Below are 26,088 nucleotides of genomic sequence, written 5' to 3' on the forward strand. Positions count from 1 at the left end.
AGTCTGGTCTCTCTCAGGGCCATCTGAGAGAAGTCTCTCTCTAAACATTCTGGAGCTTTCAGTGGTCTATCGAGCTTAGTCAGATGGGACTCCATATACATAGTTGTCCAGTGAAGGTCCAGACTGATATATATGCGATTGATCTTGCATTGTCAACCACCACAAAGGAAGTTGGCCACATTCTTTTCTTGTCTAAGCGATTCCTTCCCGTGCTGTCTGCACTCTACATCCCAGGGGCTGTCCTCAGATCGACCTATTTGCCTCAAGTACAGCTCTCAAACCAGGAACTGAGGTGCACTTCTGGTAGATGCCTTCGTAGTAATCCTGGTCCTTCCCAATGGTTTACATCTTTCCCCCAATCGCTTATCTCCCACAGGTCTTTTGCGGGTTGAAACTGGAGATGATCCAGTCCTTGGTCCATCCTTGCTGCCCAAAACTAGCTGCAGTGGGCATGGTATATGAATGTCTGTGGTCTGTCAATTGGGACTCCCTGGTGCCTTCCTCTATGGTAGGATAGTCTGTCCCAGGGACCATGTCTTCATCCAGATCCTTTGAGTCTGACTTTGAAGGGGAGCTTTTGGGAAATAGTTCTTGAAAGCTAGGGGGTTTCAGACTCTGTTATCCAGAATTAGACTTTTTTGGATCCATTTAAATACTGCCTATCCAGACTTTTGGCCTCCCTGAAGTCATGGCCAGATTTAGGCTTCATCTGGCTTCTCCAAAGTTCCAGGTCTCTACCTTTTTCTGTGTTGTTCCAGCACCTTTTGGTCCACTTGCCTGTGGTTCAGTCTTTCTTGTAGGGGTTGCACCACATTCAGCCCCCCTTGGTTCTTCCGATTCTTTGGGAGTTAACTTTTGGTCCTCAGGGTTCTCCAAAGGGCCCCATTTTAAGGCTTTTGGACTTCATTTTCACTGGCTCATTTGGAAAATGGTATTTCTGGTGGCCATTGCCTCGGTACACCGAGTCTCCGCTGTGCTCCACACTCAACTATATTCCCAAAGTCATCACTAAATTTTATATTAATCAGGAGATTGTAGTTTCCTTTCTATCTCCTCCTGACTACATGGACTCTGATCACCCACAATGTGTAGTTCAGGCTCTGCGTATTGGTTTGCACTCAGGGGGTAAATTTACTAAAGCATCTAAAAGCGAATGGGGATGTTGCCTAGAGCAACCAATCAGATTCTGTCTATCATTTCTGTCTATCATTTCTATGTACGTAGATTCATATTTTATTCATGTTTATGCAGTCTATGTTATTTTCTTTGCTAAGTGTTGAAATAAATCTTGTGTATTATATCCATTGCTTGATACCCTTGTATACTACCCAATTGGGTTAGAAAAAGATGGCCACTACAGTTTACATCGTCCCTGTTTTTGGTGCCAATTTGCTTTCTTCATACTATTTCCACAGGATGCAATAGAGAAATGATAAACAGAATCTGGTTGCTATGTGCTACATCACTTCTTCATGTTTAAAAGCTTTAATAAATTGGTACTTGTGTAGTTTCACAGCGTCACTGCACATACGATGCGATTTAGCACACCCCCACTATCCACGTCTGCCCGCGGATCGCATTGTATGCAAATTGCATGAGATTTGCATGTGATTTGCATGTGATGCAAATTAGCACATCCCACTATCCACGTCAGCCCAAAGCATGGCGGGCTGACGCGGTACGCATCCTCCCGACCTGTTCATACCCCCACTATCTATGTTGGTGTGGAGTTGACTTTATAAAGTGGCAAGCTCAGCTCACCACCGAGCCCGAAGCCAAAGAGAGGGGATCATGCTGGCGGTGTGAGAGAGGCGCTGACTGGGCTTGCCAGGTATGCGGGGATAGAGATGCAGTTCCCAGCAACAGTACAGTAGTTTCACGGTGGCAGCCTACGCTGATAACGTAGCTTAGGCTGCCGCCGTGAAACTACACAAGTACCAATTTTATTTGTTGTATGTTCGATTCAGAACCAATGCGCGGTTCCATGCACATTGGATAGGAGCCAGAGATCGCAAGTGCTGTACGTAACATCTCTCTGATCCGGTAGCATTTGCTAGGGTCGCATAAGATACAAAGTATTACAAAGGACTGCATACATTGTATCGTATGTCATCCAGACACCTGGAAAGCTGCTGGATGGTTCAAGGGGCATCGCGTAGGACTTCTCCCCTCAGAAGTCGCACAAGTGTATGGGGGCATTTACACTCCATGGTTTTTTCCAGGTGCAAAGTGACTTGCTTTTTTTCACTTTACACCTAACACACCAAATCAAGATGCATCTTTGAATAAATGAATCATGTAAACAGGATTTGCTTCGTTCTTCTTCAAACTACATGGCAGCCATGACATATTGGGTGTATCCAAGCAATCAAATATATGGTGGGCTAAAGCACCAATCATTTCATGGACATAGAGATTTATTGGTCCATTGCTTGATGAATCTTCTTTCCAAACTGAGTGTTCTCTGAAGCAATGACATCCAGGAGATAATGTATGGGAAATGTATGAAGCAAAGGTCATTTGTTGATGTACTTCTGACAACCTTTGTTTCAGAAAAATATATTGAGTTAGAATTCTTCATCGTTCTTATTAATTGTTCGAGAAAAAGAGCCAAATGTGTAGTAGTTTGGTTGAAATGAAGCCATGAGCCCACTTTAGGCAAGATTGCAGAACGTATTTGTTTTCACCACTTTATCTGAGTGTATATTCAGAAAAGGTTCATTGTACCATAAAGTTTGAAATTCCTATTCTCTCTTGGCTATCTGGATGGCTGGCACAATATCTAGGTCCACAGTGAAAAGGTTGTCACCATGCGCATTTTTGACAGTAACAAAAGGTTGCACAAGCAAAAGGTAGTCATGGAAAAGGTACACCTATTAAAAGGTAGATATGAGGGGGGTTTTCTTTTAACGTTTTTCATGCTTTACCATCCACGAGGACTCCAATTGGGACAAGTAAAGTGTGCCAAATGCAGCGGTAGTATGGTGTATGGTGAGCAAAGTGGTGTACTAATTGGGGATCCATGTGCTCAGCTGTCGACATTGACAGCAGATAAATATTGAAACATTCATGTTGACCTCTGCCATGGCAGCCTTTCATCAATGTCAAAATCTTGTGCATGTCGAACTAGTTTCTGTCCACATTTGTCTTTGGGCTATACTGTACCAAACCCTCTCACCTGGAAGATGTGATTACTACTTTAATTGTAAGTCACTTGAGTGTTATTTTATCAGTAGGTCCTAGTGTGAGTGCTTACAACACTAGGTTGCAATCACAAGATAGGCAAGAGTAAGTTCTTGTTGCGGTTTGGAAGAATTTCTTTACTGGGTCTATTTTGTATCCAACACAGTCATGTTACTTGTACCAATGTGCTAAGGGAAGTACCTTTTTCCTAAACTTCTACATTTTCGTTATTCTAGTATTATGAATTTGTATCAGATTAGAGTGGCACCAATATACAAATCTTAGCCATATGTTTTAGTTTACCTTTAAATAATAAATTACTCTTTCTTGCTTATACTATAGTTGTAATGTCCACACCTCAGCATGCTCTTCTTCCGTTCCTAAATCTATTTGTATTTATTTTTATCCAGGTACACTTCTGGAGATGTGCGTCTGTGGGATACACGTACAATAGGTTTGGCTGAATCTTTTCTAAAACCTACGCATGTGGCTGATGATTCTGGACAAAGCCACCAAGTTTCATTTGTACGGATAAACAAGTTTTTGGCTGTGGCTGCATATGAGGATGGTAATTATTCTTGACGCTTTTTGCATTATCAAAAATATGGTTTGCCCAGCATACAGTAAGGTGCATGGTAGTGAAGTCAATGACTGGGCAGGCACTGGCTCATATCATATTTACATAGTATGTCCTCTGGCACCAAATGTTATTACTCTGTTAAGTTTTTCTTCTTCCAAATGTATCTAGTGGAAGGCACATAACAAGCTCCCTCTGTCCCAAGCATTTCACTGTGAGGTCAGGCAGAACTCTTATTCTACTATCCCCCCCCCCCCCCCCCCATCCCACCCCAAATTCTGCCCATGATTATACTGGACCACCTCGCGTTGACTTGATCCCAATCGGTGCAGGGGTATGTGAATGCATATCTGGATTTTTACAATTATGCCCCTTTTCCACTGCCTCAGGTCACAAATTGACTACACCCCGGTTATCTGACCCAGGTTATGCTTTAGAGCTGCTGACCGTGTAAGCAGAGGTCTGGAGTGTCTGAGTGAACTGCCAACCAGACCTGGAGTCAGTGTAAATGGAGCTGACCCAGTAATAACCATAGTCCATGGTGCATTGTAACCAGTATGAACCAGTTTGGACCAGTATCCAGAAACACCTTTTTTTGGTGGAATAGTGGTATTATTGGTTCAAGTGTTACTTTGGCTGCATTGACCAGAATAATCCTGCACAAAATACCCAATTTCCATGGAGTACATGTGATTTTTTAAAATTCATCTAGACATGTTTTTCAAATATAGGTGTCTTCAGGTGATCACCATGTCTTTCCTGTTTACAATAATAGTATATGGATTCACAATAAAAAGATACAAAGTACTGTAGGAAATATTTGAAGTCACGTTCCCAGAGTTTCCTTAATGCAGGGATGGGGAACCTTTGGCCATACAGCTGTTGTTGAACTGCACATCCCAGCATCCCCTGCTATTTGCACATGCTAAACTGTTGCAGGGCATGCTGGGATGTGTAGTTCAACAACAGCTGGAAGGCCAAAGGTTCCCCATCCCTGCCTTGTGAACGTAGGAAGTGGCTAACCTAGGTATCCATGATCCCGAAGTCAGTTTGTGCCATAAAAGCGAAAACGATGCAGCCCGTAAGTACTGGATACACTAGTATTATAGCTGAAGATGCTGGATTTCTTAAAAAAAAAAAAATATATATATATATCAGGGGGAAAGGAGCAGCACTCCAATAAAGACACTGTAGCAGTGTGTACTGGTGAGATATATAGATACAATCAAGGGTGTAACTACCATAGATGCAGGGGGTGCAGCTGCTATGGGGCCCAGAGCTGAGAGAGGCCCACTTTAGTTGTCAAAGCACCATGTACTATATACTTTTTTGAGCATTAGGTGCTAAATAGGGGCCCTTACAAACTTTTGCTATGGGGCCCACTGGTATCTAGTTACGCCACTGGATACAACACTGGTGTGGCGGCACTCGTGGGTCCTGGTACAGCAATAATTAAACTCCAAACTCTGGGTTCGTTTTCAACGTTTCAGTTGTGATGACTTTTATCGATAACAACATTGCATAAGAAACAATAAAACATTTTCACTTGTCCAATACCCAGGAAACAGACACCCAATGCGTTTCGTCATGACTTCTTCAGGGGTGATGTGCTCTCAGAAGTTCATAAGTGTGGGAGAAGGAGATCTTTGTTAGATTCACTTTAAAGAGATTTATCTGTGGAAAACCTACTAATGGTGGTCCCTTTTCAGACTTGCAAATAACTGTTTTTGAATTACACATTTGGATTGATATAATTTGATCGATTCTCCAAAAGGAATTCTATGAGATATTCCGGCCCATATAGATCAGAAGGTGACTCATCTACGGTGGAACTATTCCCACCCTTTTCCCAACTTTTCCCACCCTTATGAACTTCTGAAGAAGTCGTTATGACGAAACGCGTTGGGTGTCTGTTTCCTGGGTATTGGACAAGTTTAACCATGTCCAACAAATGAAAATGTTTTCTCGTTTTTTATGATACATTTTATTATATTTTCTATTTTTGTTCCACAAATGTTCAAAATTATTATTGTTATTTGAACTGTATATATATATACAGCAATCCAAATAAGGAACGTCACTCCAGGTCTTTGTGCAAAAACACAAAGTTTTTACTAAGTGCCTACGGCGTTTCGGGCCAAGCCCATCTTCAGGACATACTCCTCAGTATGTCCTGAAGACGGGCTTGGCCCGAAACGCCGTAGGCACTTAGTAAAAACTTCGTTTTTTTGCACAAAGACCTGGAGTGACGTTCCTTATTTGGATTGCTGTATATGCATGGGGGTGACCCCATAATTGGACGAGCACCCGGGCAAGTACCAAAACGACTTGGTGGGCAGTGCCAGACCCTTGCAAAGATATTATATATATATATATATATATATATATATATATATATATATATTTCAAATAAAGTCATTGATAATGTGATTTTGTGGGCAGCCACCAGAGCTGGCTTGACAAAGAAATATGCTCTGCAAATGTTATCTCTTCGTTAGACTGTAACAAATACAATGGATAAGGAATACTTTTATGTTCTATTGAATACCTTATGAAAGGATTGCCTTAAACCGGTTGTATGTGCTTAATACTGAGAGGTTAATGGAAGAATAGGATGAGAATCTTTTAGTGAGGATAATAAAACAGCTGTGTCTCGCTTTGCACTATGCACACAAGAACACTCTTTTTACTCTGAGTGGCCGTGTTGGCTGCCATGTGTATTTTTTTCTCTCTTCATGTGCATTAGAAAGGCACACAAGCACAGCACCCATTAAACTCATTTTCAATTCTTCTGAGGCTTAGCTCTGAGGCACTGTGGTGCCAGGTATGTTCTGCAGCCAACATTGTCTTGTTATGAGTGTTAGAATATTAACCTTCTCATTATTTCCAAGTCTAAGCAAATGGAAGTTTATCAATTTTATTTTATATATTTTCAAAAAATAACTGATTGTATTTGTATAATAATGGAATATGAACATTATTTATTAATGCTCAGCCTTCAAAGTTCAAAAATAGTAATTAGTTTAGCTGTAGTGGCCATAAGCTATTCTTAGTGTTTCCGGCAGTTATTTATACCATGGTGTAAATCTGTACTTTGGTCTAATGCATGTCCAGTCTGGGTGGTTTGTTTGCTATAACTGCATTTGTAATAAACCAATCGGACATTATCTTTTATTGTTTAAATTGCTTTAGTTAAGTAAAAGCTAGTTGCTGATTGGTTTGGAAAATGTTGCAACTCTGTATGCAATGTTCCTAAATAACCATGGAATCTGCCATAGAAAGCGTCCTTTTTAAAATGTTTAACGTAAAAATGATGTGGTGTAATCAGAATAATGTCAGTCGTACTTTTCCCTAAAGAGCGTGCCCTAACCTGTATGTTGGGAGTATGACAGGCATCATCTGACATTTGTTATTTTTTTGTTATTTTTGTGAATATGCTTTTATACACTCCAAATAATACAATTCAAATGTAGTTCATAGCTGCTTTGATTGGAGCTCCATAGGGTGGGCAGGAAACAAGGGGGGGGGGGGGTAGAGGGGTGGTGGATAGAAGCGTCCGTCGTGCCAGGTAATGAGCAGATGCTGCTAATGCAGGGACTGGTAGGGTGATGCCAAGACCCCATCTGCTGCCAGGCTTGGCTCCGTTTGGCTGCTGGCCACATCAGAGGGAACTAAAGCAGCCTGTAGCTTTCATACATCGCACCTCATTCCATGCTTTGCAGATTGCCCCTTTCAAAACTTTTTTTGACACACTCTGTATACTGATCTGTAACCGGAGAACCACCACAGGTCCACTACACTGTATATGACAGCTCTCGAAATGTTTTCAATAAAGCCGTAGTTCTCGAGCCTTCTGTTTGTCTGGTTTATATATAATGTGGTAAGCGATGAAAAGTGTCTTTAGTTAACAATTAGTGAAGAAGGTAAGGTACTTGTTTCCTAGAACGGCCACAATCGTGAGTGATCGTGGCTCTTAATTAAGGGACACGATCCTCACGATGTGGCCGATTTTTGACACTTTTTTCACTTTGATTGACAGAAATCGGGTCAATCGGTCGGTCGCGACCAATTAAAATCGGCCGCGATGCGACCGACCGATTGACCCGATTTTTCCATAGACTTCAATGTTAAAAAATCTTTTAACATTGAAATCGGGAGGATCTTGTCGGTCTTGTGCCATTATAATGGCACAAGATGAGATGGACTTGATTAAGTCCATCTCACATAGGGAAAAATGTTAAAAAAGGTGAAATGGGCCAATATGACCCATTTCACATTTTTTATGTGCCCGCCATGACCCCACGATAGACGTCAACCCGAAGCGTGGCGAGCGCAGCGAGCCCGCGAGGGGCGGCGGTGCGCGTCCTCCGACCTTTTCATTCCCCTACTATCCACTAGGGCGTGGAGTGAGAATAGAATAGTGTGGCGAGCGCAGCGAGCCACCGCGCCCGAAGCGTGGCGAGCGCAGCGAGCCCCGCGAGGGGACGCGCATACCTGTGAAGTTAGACGCGTCCCCTCGCGGGGCTCGCTGCGCTCGCCACGCTTCGGGCTCGGTGGCTCGCTGCGCTCGCCACACTATTCTATTCTCACTCCACGCCCTAGTGGATAGTAGGGGAATGAAAAGGTCGGAGGACGCGCACCGCCGCCCCTCGCGGCCTCGCTGCGCTCGCCACGCTTCGGGTTGACGTCTATCGTGGGGTCTAGCCCACTTAGTAACATTTGTGGGGGCAATTGAAATTAATGAGGTGAAAAAAAAAAAAAATCGGGTGAAAAATCGGTCGATCGGATCGGTCGCATCGTATGCGACCAAATCGCATGCGATGCGATCGATCCGATTTTTTATCTTACGACCACAACGATCTAAATCGTTGTGGCCGTTCTAGGAAACAAGTACCGAAGGTAATCTGTGTTTTGGGATGATGTAAGTGGTCTAGATTGATATAGTTAAGTTTTTCAAGCCTGTGCTTACTACCTGCCGATCGATAATGCACCTCGGGTAATGTCATCTCTGTAATAGTAAGGTGTAAAGTGCGATACTTTCTGGATATTTTGGAAAGAGATATCTGCCCTGTGCTATTCTGCCTTTATGTGTAGTTATTTCAAGAAACCACCATGAAATTTTATCCCATTCAATTTTTGGTTTTCCTAATATTCTTTATGATTGTGTAATATTGCAGACCTTTCATTGTAAGCAGTTAATGAACTTTGCTTCAGACTTTTTTTTTTGGTTGCACAAAAAAAAAAACTATCCATCACCAATATTTTGCCCGTTTTAAAGTTCACTGTTATAAGTCTTTATGGATCGGGTAGAGATGCCAGCTGCTTTTCCCCAAGGAGTGCAATAATGAAACAGTAAGCAGTGCAAATGGTACCTAATGAGTTTAAGCTGATTTATGCTAGCTTTCAAAAAGTGCTGTTTGATGTCTAGAAAGTGCTACTGCTGTGAAGTAATGCGGACCATCTACGCCTCCCCCGCCAACCTAATGGGTCTTGGGTGGAAGATTTATAGCAATCGGCCTGGGAGCGACAAATGTAATGGAGGCCATTTGCTTTTATTATTAGCAATGCATATTTAAATTAATCTGCTATTTACCTAAACAATTAGCTGCTTCGTAGTGAGAGCACAAAGCCAAAGATGCAATTAGTCCTCCGTCTAAAGATGAGCCCCAAGTCTAAAGTGTCCCCAAGGAGGTTTGACGCTTTCAGCAGAACTGGTCTTGGATAACTTGAACGCAAAATGGTAATTGCATTAATTGCTTAAAAGGTAAATAATTGTCTAACTGGTTTCAGAAAAGATCAAGATCCTATTTAAACCTCTCCATTAATTAAGTTGGCGTGTAATGGGATTTTCACAGTTTTTTTAAAGCTATATTTTAAAGGGACAGCCGTAGAAAGTGATTGATTTATTTGGTTTTATGTGACTAGCAATAGTGACTCATTAAAGGAGGAGGGGGGTGGAGCTTTGCTGGATGTGAGGGAGCTGGGGCTCGGAGGGCTAACGGAGTGTCGGCTATTGTGTAAAGTTCTGTCATTCATGTCATACAGCATCTGCAGTAAGAGAACATATCCAAAATTATCCTTGTATTTTCTACTGTGGCCAAAGAAATATGCGGTCCTGGCATTAACATTTCTTTTATATATGCATATTATATATGCGGAATTGTTGTGGCCAAATTGCATGAATTTTTTTTTCCCCGCGAGACACATTTTCAGGTTAGGGAACACAAAGAAGTCGCAGGAAGCCAAGTCGGGTGAGAACGGTGGATGCTGCAACAATTCATAGTGCAATTCATGCAGTTTGGCCGCAACAATTCCGGATGAGGGAGCTGGTGCATTGTCATGGTGGGAAAAAACGAACTATGAATTAATCTGAAATTTTGGTATGGCGTTGTTTGAGAGTTGGTAGTACACGATAGTAATACCAACTTTCCCCAGCAACACCACCTGTCTTCAAACACAGGTACTTATTGATCCACCCTCATATAATCTCTGTATTATATATGCTGACAACAGAGATGTGACAGACCAGGAGAGAACTCTGCTGCACTGGCACTGGGTAGGGCTGGTGTAACCCAGATTCATTGATATGGTTTCTTTTGCACTGCTTCTGATACAGGGAATAAAACGTTAGATATCCTACAAAGGAAAATTTAATTACCAATTGTACACCACACCAGTCATTTATCGCAATCACAGTATATTCAAAATGGTATTTAGACTTCACAAATGGATACAATAAATATCCTAATGCCAACCGACATTAATGCCATCCATATGTGATTAATCTACATGTAATTTATAATTACAAAGCCTATTAAAGGTGTATTCTCCGATATCTGAAAATACAAACCAACATATTCCAACATTTTCTGAGCGAGGCTCTGATAATGACACCTTTGTGTTCTGATGCTCTAAAATACACAAACTTTCTACCATGCACAACATTATTAAAAAATATTGTATAAAATTAGCTTCAGGCTGTGTAGAAGGTATATATGAAGCATAAACGCATTTCCTGTTTAGACTTGGGTAGCATCCCCAAGAGAGCTCATTATGATATGCAGATATTCCAAGGCATGACAAATCCAAACTTCAACATACTTCTGATCCCAAGCATTTTGGATACAGGAGCCTCAACCTGTATAAGCACATCAGGTGGCTAATATTCCATGTTTGTGCTTAATGCGGTCTGTAGTGTATACTATTCAAGCCCAGCTCAGTGTGTAGAAAATGATTACCAACAAGGATTCTTGAGAGAGGCAGAAAAGCACACAGTGCAATAATGCAATGTAAGCTCCCCAATCATTCTCTCCAAAGTGTTTGGCATCATTTCTACACTGTACAGTACATGAAACATTGGGAAACCATTGCCACAGAAGGCCTTCCACAGTCTGCTGCTTCTCTACTGGTTGCTTGCATAACTGTTATATGTTCGAGATCACAATTTCAGCATAGATCATCATGGCCAATACTGAAATGTAGCTGCAGTATATCGCTGTTTGTTTTATGTTGTGTATATATATGTAACGTGTGTAAGTAGCTTAGATCTCTTAATGACACATATTGCAAACTAGTGCCCAGCTGGTCAAAATGATGGCGCAACAGTTATGTCGGTGCCAAGGGAATGGATCATTGGGTCGAACAAATTAAGGTCGACATGCATTGGGTAGACTACTGAAGGTCGACAGGGCTTAGGTCGACACATGAAAAGGATTGACATGGCTGAGGTTGATAGGGTCAAATTGTCAACACAAGCATTAGGTTGGCAATGGGAAGGTTGACAGGCAAAAGGTCGACATGAGTTTTTATTCTTTTTGGTCACAAATGTTGACACAGTCGGCATGGACAACGGAAAAAAAACCCTTACCAATGTCGACTTTTTTCATGTGTTGACCTAAGCCAGGCATGTCCAATGTTGGCCCTCCAGATGTTGTGAAACTACACATCCCAGCATGCTTTGCCACAGTTTTGCTATTAGAGAATGCTAAAACTATTTCAAAGCATGCTGGGATGTGTAGTTTCAAAACATCTGGAGGGCCAACGTTGGACATGCCTGACCTAAGCCCTGTCAACCTTCAGTGGTTGAACTAATGCATGTCGACCTAATGACCATATACCAGCGCCAATGCCTGTGTGAATGGAACAACACTTGAATTACTCCATTGGGTGCCATCTAATGGCTGCCCTCGTGATAAACACTTGGGTACTTGTTTCCTAGCACGGCGCCCATCGCATCGCATACCATAAGGCATACAATGGGATGCGATGCGACGCGATGGCCCCCGATGTCATACAATGTTAAAATTGTATAGCATTGTATATGGCATACAATGCCATACAATGCGATGGTATACGATTTTACATTGTATAAGCACCCTAATGGGTGCTTTCAATGTTAAATGTCCCCCCTATAAGATTAATAATTGTATAAGCACCGTAATGGTTGCTTACAATGTTAACAGCACCCCCACTATGAACGCCAACCCGAAGCGTGGCGAGTGGCGGCGGTACGAGTCCTCCGACCTTTTCGTACCCCCACTATCCACGTTGGCAGGGAGTTGATTTTAGATAGCGTGATGAGCGCACGCGGAATACATGTGAAGTAATACGCGTCCCCTCGCGGGGCTCGCTGCGAGCCCCGCTATATAAAATCAACTCCACGCCGACGTGGATAGTGGGGGTATGAAAAGGTCGGAAGACGCGTACCGCTGTGAGAAGCAGAATTAACCTTTTAATATATAGGATATTTTTCTTTTGGTTTACTAATAAAAATTGTATTTCTACTATCCAGGTACTATTGATGTTTGGAGTCTTCTGCTTGATCGGGAACCTATCCATCACTATCAGCACAACCAAAAAATTCAGGCACTCGCTTTGTGTCCAGAAACCGCTGCTATAGCAACAGCATCCAGTTTCCAAATCAAAGTGGAGAGTCCTAATGACAAAGGGTACTGGCAAAGTCGCTGCATTTTCCACACTCAGAAACTGGTGAGCTCTTCTTCTTTGTATTACATGAGTTGGATCAGTGTTACAGTACTCAATGCGGTTATGGCATTGAGTAAAATCACACCAATATCACACCAATATTCCTTTGTTCCCAAGCCTTAGGCAAGATTTGGTCTTGAATGGGATAGGCGGCGGAATATGAGGATTAGAGTTAGACACTAGCAGGAAAAGTTAAGCACTAGCGGGGAAGGTTAGGGTTATGGGGTGACAGGGGAAGGTAAGTGTACTGTATATAACTGACCCCTGCCTGGATTCCCTCCATCCGGATGCCGGCGATGGTATTCTAAAGGCTGGCATCCCCACCACCGGTCATCTGTATATATCCCATTCAGAGTGCTTGGAACTCGTAGTGATCCAAATTCGTCCCCTGCCCAGATGGTCGGGATTTGCTATGGCAAGTTACGTATAATACAATATACAGAGAGGGGTTGGTAACCTGCGCTCAAGGGTAATAAACACTTGTAAAGATGCTGTGCATGTGGGTAATAATACTGATGGTCAGAAGTGAGAAATGTATATTTGCACGTACTGATAGTAAATAGTAGTAAAGTAAATAAAAGTGAACTGAGTATATGAGCAGTGGGTGACTTTATTGTGGTATGCACAAGTACAAGTAACCGCTGCAAAAGTATGCAAATAATGGGGATTGGGGGTGGAGGTGGGGTATTGAGGGCTGCTGGGCAGCGGGATAGGGCTGAGTCCAGGGTCCTGGTGTTGGGGGGAGAAAAGTCACAGTCAAGGTGGAGTGGGTGAGTGCAGGGGGGCTGGCGTCCAGTCCCCTCCGCAGTGCACTGCTCACCTGTGTTCACCGCTATAATCTTCCTCGCGGTCCCGGCTCGTCCGTCTGCTTCTAATGGTTGATGTCCTCTTGCCGTGGCTCGTTCAGCGCTGCGGCTGAGTTGCGAGCCCGGCTCCACAGGTCCTGGGCTGGGTGCGACTTCCGGGTAGCGGCACGTGAATACACCGTCATCCGGCATCACAGTCCTGCCCGGCTCCTGTGCGCTCTACTCCCGGCGGGGAAGAGACTTAGGTAGGGGCAGTGTTGCTGGATAACTTTGTGGTGGAAAAATGTTTTCCTACGCGTGTCGGCTTCTTAGCCTTCTTCAGGAAGTTACATAGGATGCCTGCCAAGGATGTCAGCCACCTGCCCTGTCTTCGTCCCGGTGCCCACAGATAAAAAGTCAGTTGAGATTGACTTTTATTTGCCAAGGAAGGAGAAATCATTCGATGGTCGGCAACCATTGAATGATTTCTCCTGCAGCGGAGTCATGCGAGGGGGATGTGTTCTCGATACACATCCCCTTGCATGTTTCCAAGGGGATTTAGCGAGGGGTGGGCGGATCTGGAAGCTTCCGTCTTCGCAGTTTACCAAGCCTTAGTTTTGGAGCGAATGTTTACCCACATTCTATGAAAAGCTAGCAAAAACATGCACCAGCGTATGATTCATCTCTGCATTTTTTGCTATAATCTGTAAATGTAGTCTCCTGTGAAATGCCCTTTAGCAGCACAGCAGTGTTTGGCAATGTAAGTTCTAAATCATGTTCCCAAATCCAATTCCTCCATCAACCATGAATTTTCTAGACTTTTTTTTTTAACCCTTTGAGTGCCAACATCTCTGAGAAGTGTCCAAAATATCCGCTAAAAATGCCAGCGTCGCTCACATTTGTTATATAAATTTCAAATAAATGTCAAATAAAAATTGTTGTGTAAACAAAATTATGTTTCCTATAAAAGTTAAATATTGCAGGTCACGAAAAAAAATGTTTATTTGGCACTTTTCACACCTATTTTGACAAATTCACTTGGCAAATGGTTAAACTCACATAGGTGCAGTAAAGAACCTAGCTCAGTGGAAAGTATATGTTAGACATAGTTTAATTCTGTCCCCAAGCTATTGTGAGAGGATTAAATGGGATTGATTATAATACTAAGAAGGGATAAAGAATAACTAGTGAGTGATGACCACCCAGTAAATGTGTATTTGTGTTGACAGATTTATCATTCATAAGAAAGCTATCTGTTTCTGCACATGCTCACTTTGTCAGTAAGCTTTATTAGATTAAGATTGTTCCGTGTGTCTGTGTGCAAGTCATTTAATGAAAAGATAGTTTATGAAAGGATATCCTGATTACATTTGTAGGTAGGTTTTTAGTATTCTCTACATATGAAATAGGTAAAACTATATAATCATCTCCTAGCAGAGGCATTACAAATGTAGAGGGAGATTAGACGAAACGTGGATTACTGTGGTGTTGGCGAGTTTCAGGTTCTAAAACATGAACACATCCTTCTGACTACAGTACCTCACCTGTGCCTGGAAATAGTGCTGGCAAGCAACGCTTCTGGTAAGGTTCAGCCAATAAGGGCAAAGCACCAATGCAAGTAATTGTCACAAAGGTGCTATTCTTTTCCTGGTGCACAGATAAAAATACTTTTGCTGTGTACTAAGTAACTTATGTATCAAATTTTGCCCAGTCATAAATCGTTTCCCAAAAGTGCTTTTTTTGATAAAAAAAAAAAAAAACAGAAATCTAAGCTCACCCACATCCTGCTGACGTTATTCGGTCCAGGTAAGTGTTACCCCTTTCACATCGCACTTTTAAAACGGTATATTGCCGTTTTTTTTCCATTTTAAAATGTTTAAGGCTGCAATGTGAAAGTGCCAAAGTTGATTTACCGGTTAAAGTTAACCGGTATTTCAACACGGTTAAAAAGCAGAGTCCTACACGTTTTAAAGCCGTTTTTTTGGCAGTTTGAACAGCTCTATTTCAATGGCTTGAAACGTGTCCCTTGGGGGTTAAACGGGTTGAATGTTTGAACGGTATTAAATGATTTTTAAAACGGTTTTCACCTGCAATGTGAAAGGTCTCAAGGCTCAGACCCGTTTTAAAGTCCCATTTAAGAATACCGTGTCATTACCCATTTCTGCAATGTGAAAGCAGTATGTGTCTCCAAACTATAAAATAGCTTTTTTGGCCAACTGTATTAGATTTGTGGGATTCTGAAACCGCTCTGATTTCGGCTAGATAACAATCACATCTAAACAGTACTTAATCGTAATCCGCTATGGCTTAGCTAATACCCCTTTTACACCAAAATCCCTGGTCGGTCCCTGGTCTTTGAACACGGGAGTTTCCAGGGTTGGACCCAGCTTCATACTCCATTTACACAGCAATGTGACCCAGGTCGGACCCAGGTCTGCACCGTTTACACTGTACCTGGGTCAGCCCTGCTTTTCCCTATGGATGACATTAAAAATTTCCATTTTAGGACTAATAAACTGCCATCCAACCTTCCCTCAATTATTTTAAATAAAAATTAAAAGACATGACAAGTTAGCATTGAAAAATGTTGGTTTGTTTATTTTGTAAAATATTTTTCAAAAAGTTTTATTCAGTGCTCAAGCACACATAGCGGTATAAAAGTGCAGTATCACCCATGTGCTCCCCCCAGTCCCTTCCCCTGCAGCAGCAGACCGAATCTCCCATGTGCTCCCCCCCCCCCCCAAAAAAAAATAATATAAATTATACTGCATCCAATTATGATTTCTGTGTGCACTGCCCGTATCCTTCCTGACTGCTGTCTTTTGCTACTGCAGCGCACTGTGGAAAGGCATCCAGCACTTCTGGTATCCTTTCAACACTACCTGGATGTCCCAACCTGGGTTGGGACCATTTACACCGCCTACGACCCAGGTCCAACCAGTGTTCAACCCTGGTCAGGACCTGGGTAGGAGACCAGTGTTACTGGACCTGGGTTGGCGCCTTTTACACCAACGCTGACCTGGGTCCGACCTGGGTCCAACCTGGGTTATTCCTTGGTGTAAAAGGGGTATAATAAACTTGCCTTTTATGTAAATGCCTTTTACATAAATGTATTAACTGTCCGGTTCACTTAGTGGTCAGCTGCCATTAGCCCTTCTGTATCCTCCCACAAGCCTTATGTGATTCTGGAGTGGCAGGCAGGGAGGAACATTGCATTTTTCCTGCTAACCACAAACATCTGTTCATGTTGTACAACAGTCACAGACAGAGCAGCTGATGTGATGATGCCTATGACACAAACACGTCAGTGTGGAAACGCCACCAGTCCATGTTAGGCCAGGCAGGAGTGTTTTCATTTACCAGCTATGACTACCGATTGCTATAGACCAGGCATATCCAAACTGTGGTCCTCCAGCTGTTGTGAAACTACACATCCCAGCATGCCTTGCTATAGTTTTAGCATTCTCTAATAGAAAAACGGTGGCAAGGCATGATGGAACTTGTAGTTTCACAACAGCTGGAGGGCCATAGTTTTCACATGCCTGTTATAGACCATAGACTGTGCTCTCTGTTAAAGGTGTACTGATACATGGTACAGTTATGTGCCATCAGAGAAAAAGCACTGATTCCCTAAGTTAGACTTGCAGGGTTCTTATTATTATGTCATGTGTTTGTTTTTGTTTTTTTATCTGTAATAGATAAATCTCCTTTGTTGTAGGTAAATTTTATCCATGTGATCCATGACTCTGGAGGAGTTCCTGTCACCATAGCAGCTGCTGAAGAAATAGTCTATCTCTTAAAGCCAGAGGTGCCTGAAAATATACTGCACTCCACATACGGTCAGCCAGTCACCTGTTTGGATGTCTCATTTAATCACGCTGCATTTGGAGTCAAAAGCTATGGGTGGATCACCAATAATGGCAATAAGGTAAAGTCACTCACTTGTACGGAGAGGTTTTTCTCTAGGACTGGTCTGTGATTCTAGAACACTTTGTTTAGACTTAAATAACCTTAAATTACACTTTCCCCTGGTTTGAAATTCTAACACAAAAGGTATAAATAAAGGACACACCTAGCTAGAAAAAGTGGTCCTTCTGCCCAAAATTTCCTATTTCCTCCTCATCACTGTGGTTTGCCTGCGTCCTTTTACAGCGTATCTTTGGGATATTGCTGAATCTTCAGTAAAGGACACATTTTATATTGCATAAGAAGTATCTTAGTGCATATTGTACATTCTGCTAAAATAACCCCCCCCCCCCCCCCCCCAATATACTAAGCATGCCTACATCAAGGGTCCTCCTCCCCCTATCACATGCAGCCCGGTCTCACAGACAAGTTACCAGCTCACTACCTGTCACAAAATCAATACCTCAATCTTCTACAATACTTTTCCTAATGCTTCTGTGCGCGTACAAATAATCAACTTGGCTGCAGGCTGGAGCACAATGATCTGCATAGCAGCCAACACAGCTGTCATGGGTTTCAGATAGTGAGGTTGCCCTAGTGATGTGTAGTCAGAGTGCGTGTATTCAGAGCGATGAGCGTTCTCTCTGGATTGTTCAGTCCTGCTATTCTGAGCAAGTACAAGAGCCAGTGCACGTGTAGTATAGCCAGCATTAGTTTTTCAGTGCCCTTGAAATTCTTATCAGAAGAGTAGATTGGGGTCCCCGGAGTTGTAATACTGGAATAATTTACTATGTGTCCCTGTGATTGCTAGTTACAATCTGGCTACAGATTTTCTTTATCTTTCAAATGGTGACCACATTTATCAGATAACTGAGTAGACGACATGTTATGTGGTGCATTACGTTGTTGACCAGTTTACATATAATGAGGTAAGTCATTGTTTTGCCCACACAGCTTATTTAGATAATGCTTATGGCATATATGACAGAAAGGGCAGTTTAGTACCAGATATTTTTCAATGATGGTGTGTGTTAATAACTGTCGCTCTCAGTCTACTATTAATGTTAGCAGTACCTGGAATGCAGTCAAAACATTGGCCGCAAACCTAACATTTATGTAGCTGAGCAATGATCAGCTGACTGACTGCGCCTGCACCTACTGTAGGTCACACTGTGCATGTGCCTCAATGATTTTGTGATGGCTGTCACCTAGAGCAGTGGTTCTCAAACTCTGTCCTCAGGACCCCACACTGTTCCCGTTTTTCCAGGTCACTCAACAGGTGCACTCATTACTGACTGACACATTTTAAAAGATCCACAAGTAGAGCTAATTAATTTCACTTGATTCTGTGAGGAGACCTGCAAAACATGCACTGTGTGGGGTCCTGAGGACCGACTTTGAGAACCTGTGACCTAGAGGATTATACGCAAAGTGATCAACTGGGAACATTGAGGACCGTTAAACGGAGTGGCAGCAAAAATGTAGGACCATCGAGATTTTTTCGGGTTGTGTTTCAGCTTGCGATTACAATCCCATATACAGAATGGCACCGGCAACTCTTGCGGCCATGCTACACAACTGTGGACTGATCTGCGAATGACAGTTCAGTTTTGTACCCAATTGCTGGGACTTGCATTACAAATGCAGTCAGCTGCAATATTTACTGTGCACGCATTTGTGGCCGCGGCGGCGGCGGTGTTAGCGTACATCACTGAATCAGGCCCTGTGTATGGAATGAGCCTTCCAGTCACAGAAAGATTTGCTAAGACTTAATATGTTACACATTTGGCCTTGTTCGCAAAAGCATTATTCCCTTTTCCATGTTAATTTTTTAATTTATTTTGTTTTCTTGGGTCTTTTTTTTTTTTTTTTTTGTACAACTTATTGGACCTTGTTTCTCATTGTATCTCAGTTGTAAAGGAATCGGTTTAAAAAAACAGCTTGAAAATATCTGGATATTGAAGAATAAGTGCTGTTTTCAATGCAACATAGCGCACATTTTCTATTTACTCAATTATTAAGTAGAATCCTAACACTTTCATGTTTTCAATAAAAAAAAAATCTTTTATGTTAATAGCTGAATGCATGCCTACATTTATGTGTCCGCATGCTTTCCCCCATCTAGAGCAATTATTTAGCTTCATTTATGCCGTGATACATAAATCCGTCTTCAGTAACTGGTTCTTTTATATCGCCTTTGTTCTCGTTTTTATAGCCGAAGAGATAAAACCTGTTGCCAAGAAATGTATTTTGTTACAATAGCAGATGTAATGAATAACACTGAATGGGTTAAGATAATCATTACTGTGTAAACGAATCATAGCCACAGAAATGAAGTAATCCAGATGGCTGCAGTGTGCTAGGTACAGGGGACTGGTGCTTGGCACCGCTTTCCCAGCTGACATCACCCTGCAAATCAATCAGGTTGCGCCTCTTAGGATAATTACTCTCTGCACCCTGAAGAGGAAGAGCGCTTTGTGATTGGACGTTTCCCATATCCACACACATCTTGTGTTTGGGTAAAAAGTGTTTGAAATAACTAGTGATGAATAATTTTACATCTCTGCTCACTGCGTTAATCTATCTTCATTCTGTGTTGTCATCTTGATTTCCACTACCTTTACGGCAATCTTAGCGACGTGCGTAAGCTGGAAAGATGCTCATTTGTACACTAAAAATTATATAATTGACTACACTGCAGAATATTTTACAATGTAGATTGAGAGTTGTTATTGGGGTCTTGGGGGAACAGGCGATACATTAATGCTTGTATTGCATTGTCTCCTTAGTCAGATCGTTATGTGTGCCTGCTTATGCAGTCCATTTTAATTTTGCATACACAGGGCCGTTTCTAGACAATTTAGCTCCCAGGGCAAAGGAATAAAAATGCGCCCCCCCCCCCCCCCCCCAAATATAAAAAGTTAACACGGCATAGAAGAAATTGCGCGCCAAAATAGGGGGCGTGGTTTATTTTTCAAATGGGCGTGGCTTAATATAAGGGCGTGGTCTAGCAGGAAAACAATTACCTTACAACTCACCTTTGCAACCTGCATGTCCAGACATTGGTTACCGCAGGAATTGTCATTGTACTCCCGCACTTTAGTTGGCCGGCTGAAGGCCGCATAGTGACATAAAAATATAAAGGCCCACACAGTGACCTAGTACGCCTCACAGATCAAGGCCAAACAATGATAGGTTACTTGAATCATTATACACTATTTATCCATGACGCCGCACACCGTGATGACAATTACACATTGTCGCACACTGTGATGACAATTACACATTATGTCGCACACCGTGATGACAATTACACATTACGCCGCACACCATGATGACAATTACACATTATGATGCCCGTTACACCCCACACTGTGATGGCAATTACACAATACTCCCCACACCGTAATGCCTATTACACATTATGCCCCACACGCCGCTGCCGCACAACTCATGCTGTTTATTAATATGCCCCCACAGTGCCACATATATATGCCCCCACAGTGCCACATATATATGCCCCCACAGTGCCACATATATATGCCCCTAGTGCCAGATATGTCACCAGTGCCAGATATGCCCCCCCAGTGCCACACATATGCCCCCACAGTGACACACATATGCCCCCACAGTGACACACATATGCCCATACAGTGCCAGATATGCCCCCACAATGCCACATATATATCCCCCACAGTGCCAAATATGCCCCTAGTGCCACAGATATGTCCCCAGTGCCACACATATGCCCCCACAGTGCCAGATATGCCCCTACAGTGCCACAGATATGCCCCCAAAGTGCCACATATATGCCCCCAAAGTGCCACATATATGCCCCCACAGTGCCACACATTCCCCCAAAGTGCCAGCAGCACAACTCACTCTCTCTCTCTCTGGGTCTCCCCCTCCAGTTCCCCGCCGCTGCATGCTGCTGCCTGCTGCTGCTTTCGATGTGTCCCTGAGCCGGCAGCCATTCATACCTCGCGGGCTGGCTCCTGATTGGCTGCCAGCCCGCGAGGTCCTCTGATTGGCTGCCAGCCCAAGGACACAGTGAGCGAGGGGAAGGAGAGACGCGCTGCGCTCTCCTCCCCTGGGGCTCACCTGTGCGCCTATTCGTTGCGGGGGGGCTAGACGGGACTTGGAGGAGGCGGCGGCGGGGGAGACTTGGAGGCGGAGGCGGCGGGGGAGACTTGGAGGTGGCGGCGGCAGCGGCGTTGTGGGCTGTGAGGAGCTGAGAGCTCAGCTGCCGGCCGGGCGCCCTGGCTGTGTAACAGGTGGACAAGCCGTGCGGCGCCCCGGGCTGCTGCACGGCTTGTCCGCCTGTAGAAACGGCCCTGTGCATACATTCACAGTATATATACACACAGCAATTATCAGAAATGTTAAGGTTTATAAGGGCTGAGAACCTTATAGTAATTAGTCTTCCTCTCCCTTGTGTCTTCAGCTGTGCACACACCTAAAGATTTATCTGTGCAATCTATCTGGCATGAACTAAAATCTGCTAATGTACGAAAGCCAAAGACAGTCAATCATATGCGCCCAAATACTAGAAAATGGACATAATTGTTTAAAGTTAACCCATTAGTATGAACAGCCATTGTCTGTTTTGTGTATCCAGCTTTAAGCTTAAATTGATGCACAGATATATACTCTGGATCAAGCAACATGTTCTCCCTACACGCTGTCCAATCTGTCAGGACTGACATTACAACTGGGCGGGCTACTGTCTATTGAGCTGTCAATCACAGGCGGATCCTGCAGTGGCTGTACGGGTGGTCGGTAGATTGCCTGTACACACAGATTGATGTGCTGATATATCTTTGGGACCTGGGTATAGAACAACCTATAACCAAACGTTAATGTTTGATTAATCACAGCTGCTAGCAACAAGTGTATTATTATCGTTCAGGATACAGTAACCATGTACTCAGTGGGCCTGTTTCAGTGATGGATGCATGTTTTAAATCTAGGCTTGTGTCCCGATGTTTACTGCCAGGTGACGCAGATTATATTGCATGAAGAGCCACGCTGTTCCGATAGGTGTTTATGTGCAGTGACAGGCACGGCTTTCATTGGCGATGTGCTTGAGTCAGGGATTGTGTAGAAATACTCTGTTCCACAGGCACTAGCGAGCATGTACTCTCAGATCTTCTGGGTTGGGGCTGATGTCCGCTTGGTAGTGCAACTATTTGTGCACTCCAGCAGACATGAGCTGCCTGCTGCCTTATGGGGGTATTCAATGTGTCCCATTTTCAGTCAGCTCGACCGAGAACATGCAGGCGGGATTCAATGCAGTGGGACAAGAAAGGGGCGTGGCTGAGAGTTGCGGCCGGGAAGAGGCGAGCTGCAGCCGGCAGCTCGTCACTTCCCGGCCGTTCTCGGCAGAACGAGCCTGACAGCTTGTGAAGTCGGGCTAGTTCTGCCGAGAAACCCTGCTCAATGCTGTCGGGGAAGACATCATTGAATAGGGCCCAGCGGCCATCTCCCCTATGGGGAGATGGTCGCAGTGTAATGGAATAAGGTTCCAGTCAAGTTGGTGCAGGATAATTATGGTGTCATGGTTATGTAGGTTTTAACACTATCTTAATTAAAGTGGTATTATAAAAAATAACACATACTGTATACAGAAGCATAAACATTATATATGAAATGTATTGGAGAATTTCTCATACATGGGGATGCAGAATTTCCCTTTATAATGTTAGCTTTGAGAAGGTAGATGGGAATCCTTACCTTATGGTGGGTGAATAAGAACTCCAGTTATCACCCTCATGAGACCTATTCCTGCGTACAAAGAACATCTCTAAGTGCCATGGACTAGAAAGCTTATCGCTGCCCACTTCTCCTCGCCTTTGGGATGGCATAAGATGTCAATTTTCTGATTGTTAGCAGGCCCAATATTTTATATCCGCATAAACTGGCCCCATAGCCACTCTGGCTCATTGTCAAAAATGACATCAGATTACAGCAAGCTGCTTTATAACTGAAGCATCTATTATTCATGTTCCATAAACTTTTTCTGTTGCATCTTCAGATAAGTCTAATATACGGAGAGAACCCTGCCTCATAATAAGCACTTTTGTTACTAAAGTATCTCGTATTTCTTACATTGTAAATCTCTTAAATCTGTTTTGTGTTCCACCTGATTATATTATGGGTTTTCAAAGCATATTTCGTAGAGGCTGTTTGAATGTCTGTACTGTAATATATTCACAGATCTATGTATACAACCTGCAGACTGGTCAGTGCATCACAACATTGGGTAACTCCACGGGGGACTTCAGCTGTATCAACCTAAAAGACAGCCCTCCTCATCTTTTGGTTACTGGAAACAGGGACAGAAGGTATGTTAGAGCCAGTGGCATTTTATGTAAGTAAATATGTGTAAAGGTCCTTTGTGCATACCTCCCAACATGACCCTCTCCATGAGGGACACACTGCTCTGCTCCTGGACTTTCCTCTTAATTTAGGATTGCTATCACCTGTGGTGAAACACTTTTCTTATTAGTTAACCTGTTCAAAAACAGGTGATGGCAATCATACATTAAGAGGAAAGTCAAGAAGCAGCGCAATGTGTCCCTCCTGGCATGGGTTATGTTGGGAGGTATGTATGTGTAAATGTAGCTTTTTCCCATAGAAATAGTGCATAACCACACATGCCAGATAACACACACACCACAAACCCCCCCCCATGCTCCACATAAACTTTCCACAGTTCATACCTGGTGACAGTGACCCAATATTCACCTATACACCAGAACACTGGTCCCCGCAGCAGCACCTTTTCACACACTGTAGGGAGAACTGTGCAGTTTGCTGGTGACGCCCATTGATGATGTCTTCACCAGACACTGTACCCAAATGTGACTCTTGGTCAGATGCATTAAGCCTGCTGAAGTGGAGGTAAAGTAGAAGGTGATAACGCACCAGCCATGTTTGTAAAATGACAGTTAGGATCAGTGGCATATCAATGGGTCTGCAGATCCGTGGTGGCTGGGGGAGCAGGTCCGATGGAGTCTGCGGGGAGTGCTGGGACCAACAGGCCTGTGGCCTTTTTTAAGCAGCAGAGTCTGGCCCCTGTAGCTACAGCCGGCCCGACCATTTCACAGGCCGGGGTTCGTGGCTGAGTACGGCGATACAGAGATGAGGGAGAAGAGCATACAGACAACGATAAGGGACCAGGGTATTTTCAAATGCGGTGCTGGCCGCAAGCCAATTGTAACTTGCTCTAAATCGGGCCCTAAGGTTCCTGGTGGTCCATCTAAAGAAGTTAATATGATATTTAAGAAGTTAGGGGAAATAAAGCCGCAGTGATTAAATGGGGTTGAAGAGAGAAGTTTAATAAGGAACATGCTATTGGGAATAATAGGGTTAGTTAATTAGGGTTGTTGAAAATGAAATAATTGAAGTGGTGGTTATTACTGGCTATGATGAAGTTTAATGATTATAAAGTGGTTAATGATATATGACATCACTGTGCAATGAACCTTCCACAGACTCATTCCAAAGCATGCAGTCATTTGCTGGATGGTCCCTCCAGGTGTGCAGCACATCCGAGGGGACATCCCGGCCCACTAGAGGACTTGCCCAATATGTCTCTCCGATCTGCAAGATCAGATGAGCTATTGCTTGGTGTGTATATTGCCTTACATTTAATCAGCTCTTCTCAATTATGTGGTCATGAGATGAGATTTATTCCTTTGCTTTGCTAATATGAACTGGGTGTTTGAAAATGGCCTATAAATAACATTAATGTCAACACTACAATATAAGGAATTCATTCTGATTTTCTATGGTTTGATCAAGACTTGTGAGTTCCTCCATTAAATCTGTTTATGCAGAAGCCTGAACATATTTTTCTGCAGAGCTCTGGTTTTGGATGAGCACATCAGCAGCTGTTTAACTGCGTGTGTGCATTTGACGTCAGAACTATAATAGAGTAAATTAAGTGGTAATAGGGAAATAGCTGTGGAATGAATGCTCTATATATTAGTTTTTTTTTTATATATATTTATTTTACCTACTATTTCTATAACATATAAAAATTGTTTGTTATAGAGTTAAGCCCCCTACACACGGGGCGACACTGAACCGGTGCTGAGCAATGTGTTGAAGCACCACCGCGATGCACCCGTGATGTGTGCTGAGTGATCCATGCTGAGCAGTACACATCGCCATTGCTGGGGGGCATGCACACGGCACGATCTGTGCTCCATTTCTACGTGATCTAGTCAGAACGCTTAGAAATGGGTCTGAAATTGCCCCATGTGTATGCCCCTTAAAAAGAATAAATGGTCATATGAGTCACAGCAGATTACTACAAAAATGTTAAAAGTGGTTTTCCAGCTGAGAAAGCAGACATAGGGGGGTATACAATGCTCCACCGCTATTCCCAACAGGGTAATTAGCGGCAGGGTGCTATTTAATTCTGTCTTTACCGACAGCATTAAAGAGGGATCACAGCAGAACCAGCCCAACTTTCCGCGATTGACAGGCGGAATCACTGTCGGGCAAAACGTAAATATGCCTGGATCACAGCGGTCGGGAGGGATCGACAGCCGTGATCCGGGATTACATACCCTCCATAGTATGTTTTCTCAGTATGTATTCATTGGCTAGATGATAAGGAAATTATATCAACTCATATTGTAT

General features: G+C 43.2%; 1 protein-coding gene across 1 annotated transcript in view; it reads left to right on the forward strand.

Annotated features, from left to right (window-relative positions):
- Positions 1–26,088, forward strand: part of FBXW8 (F-box and WD repeat domain containing 8) — an 87,357-nt gene that overhangs the window by 37,952 nt on the left and 23,317 nt on the right. The window contains exons 5-8 of the mRNA XM_083151453.1: positions 3,594–3,751; positions 12,552–12,748; positions 17,249–17,458; positions 23,653–23,780. Coding sequence (XP_083007579.1) covers positions 3,594–3,751; positions 12,552–12,748; positions 17,249–17,458; positions 23,653–23,780 — 693 coding nt within the window. The remainder of the gene's footprint in view (positions 1–3,593; positions 3,752–12,551; positions 12,749–17,248; positions 17,459–23,652; positions 23,781–26,088) is intronic.

This window comes from Crinia signifera, chromosome 1 (genome assembly GCF_055691185.1).
Source record: "Crinia signifera chromosome 1, ASM5569118v1, whole genome shotgun sequence".
Lineage (NCBI taxonomy): Eukaryota > Metazoa > Chordata > Amphibia > Anura > Myobatrachidae > Crinia > Crinia signifera.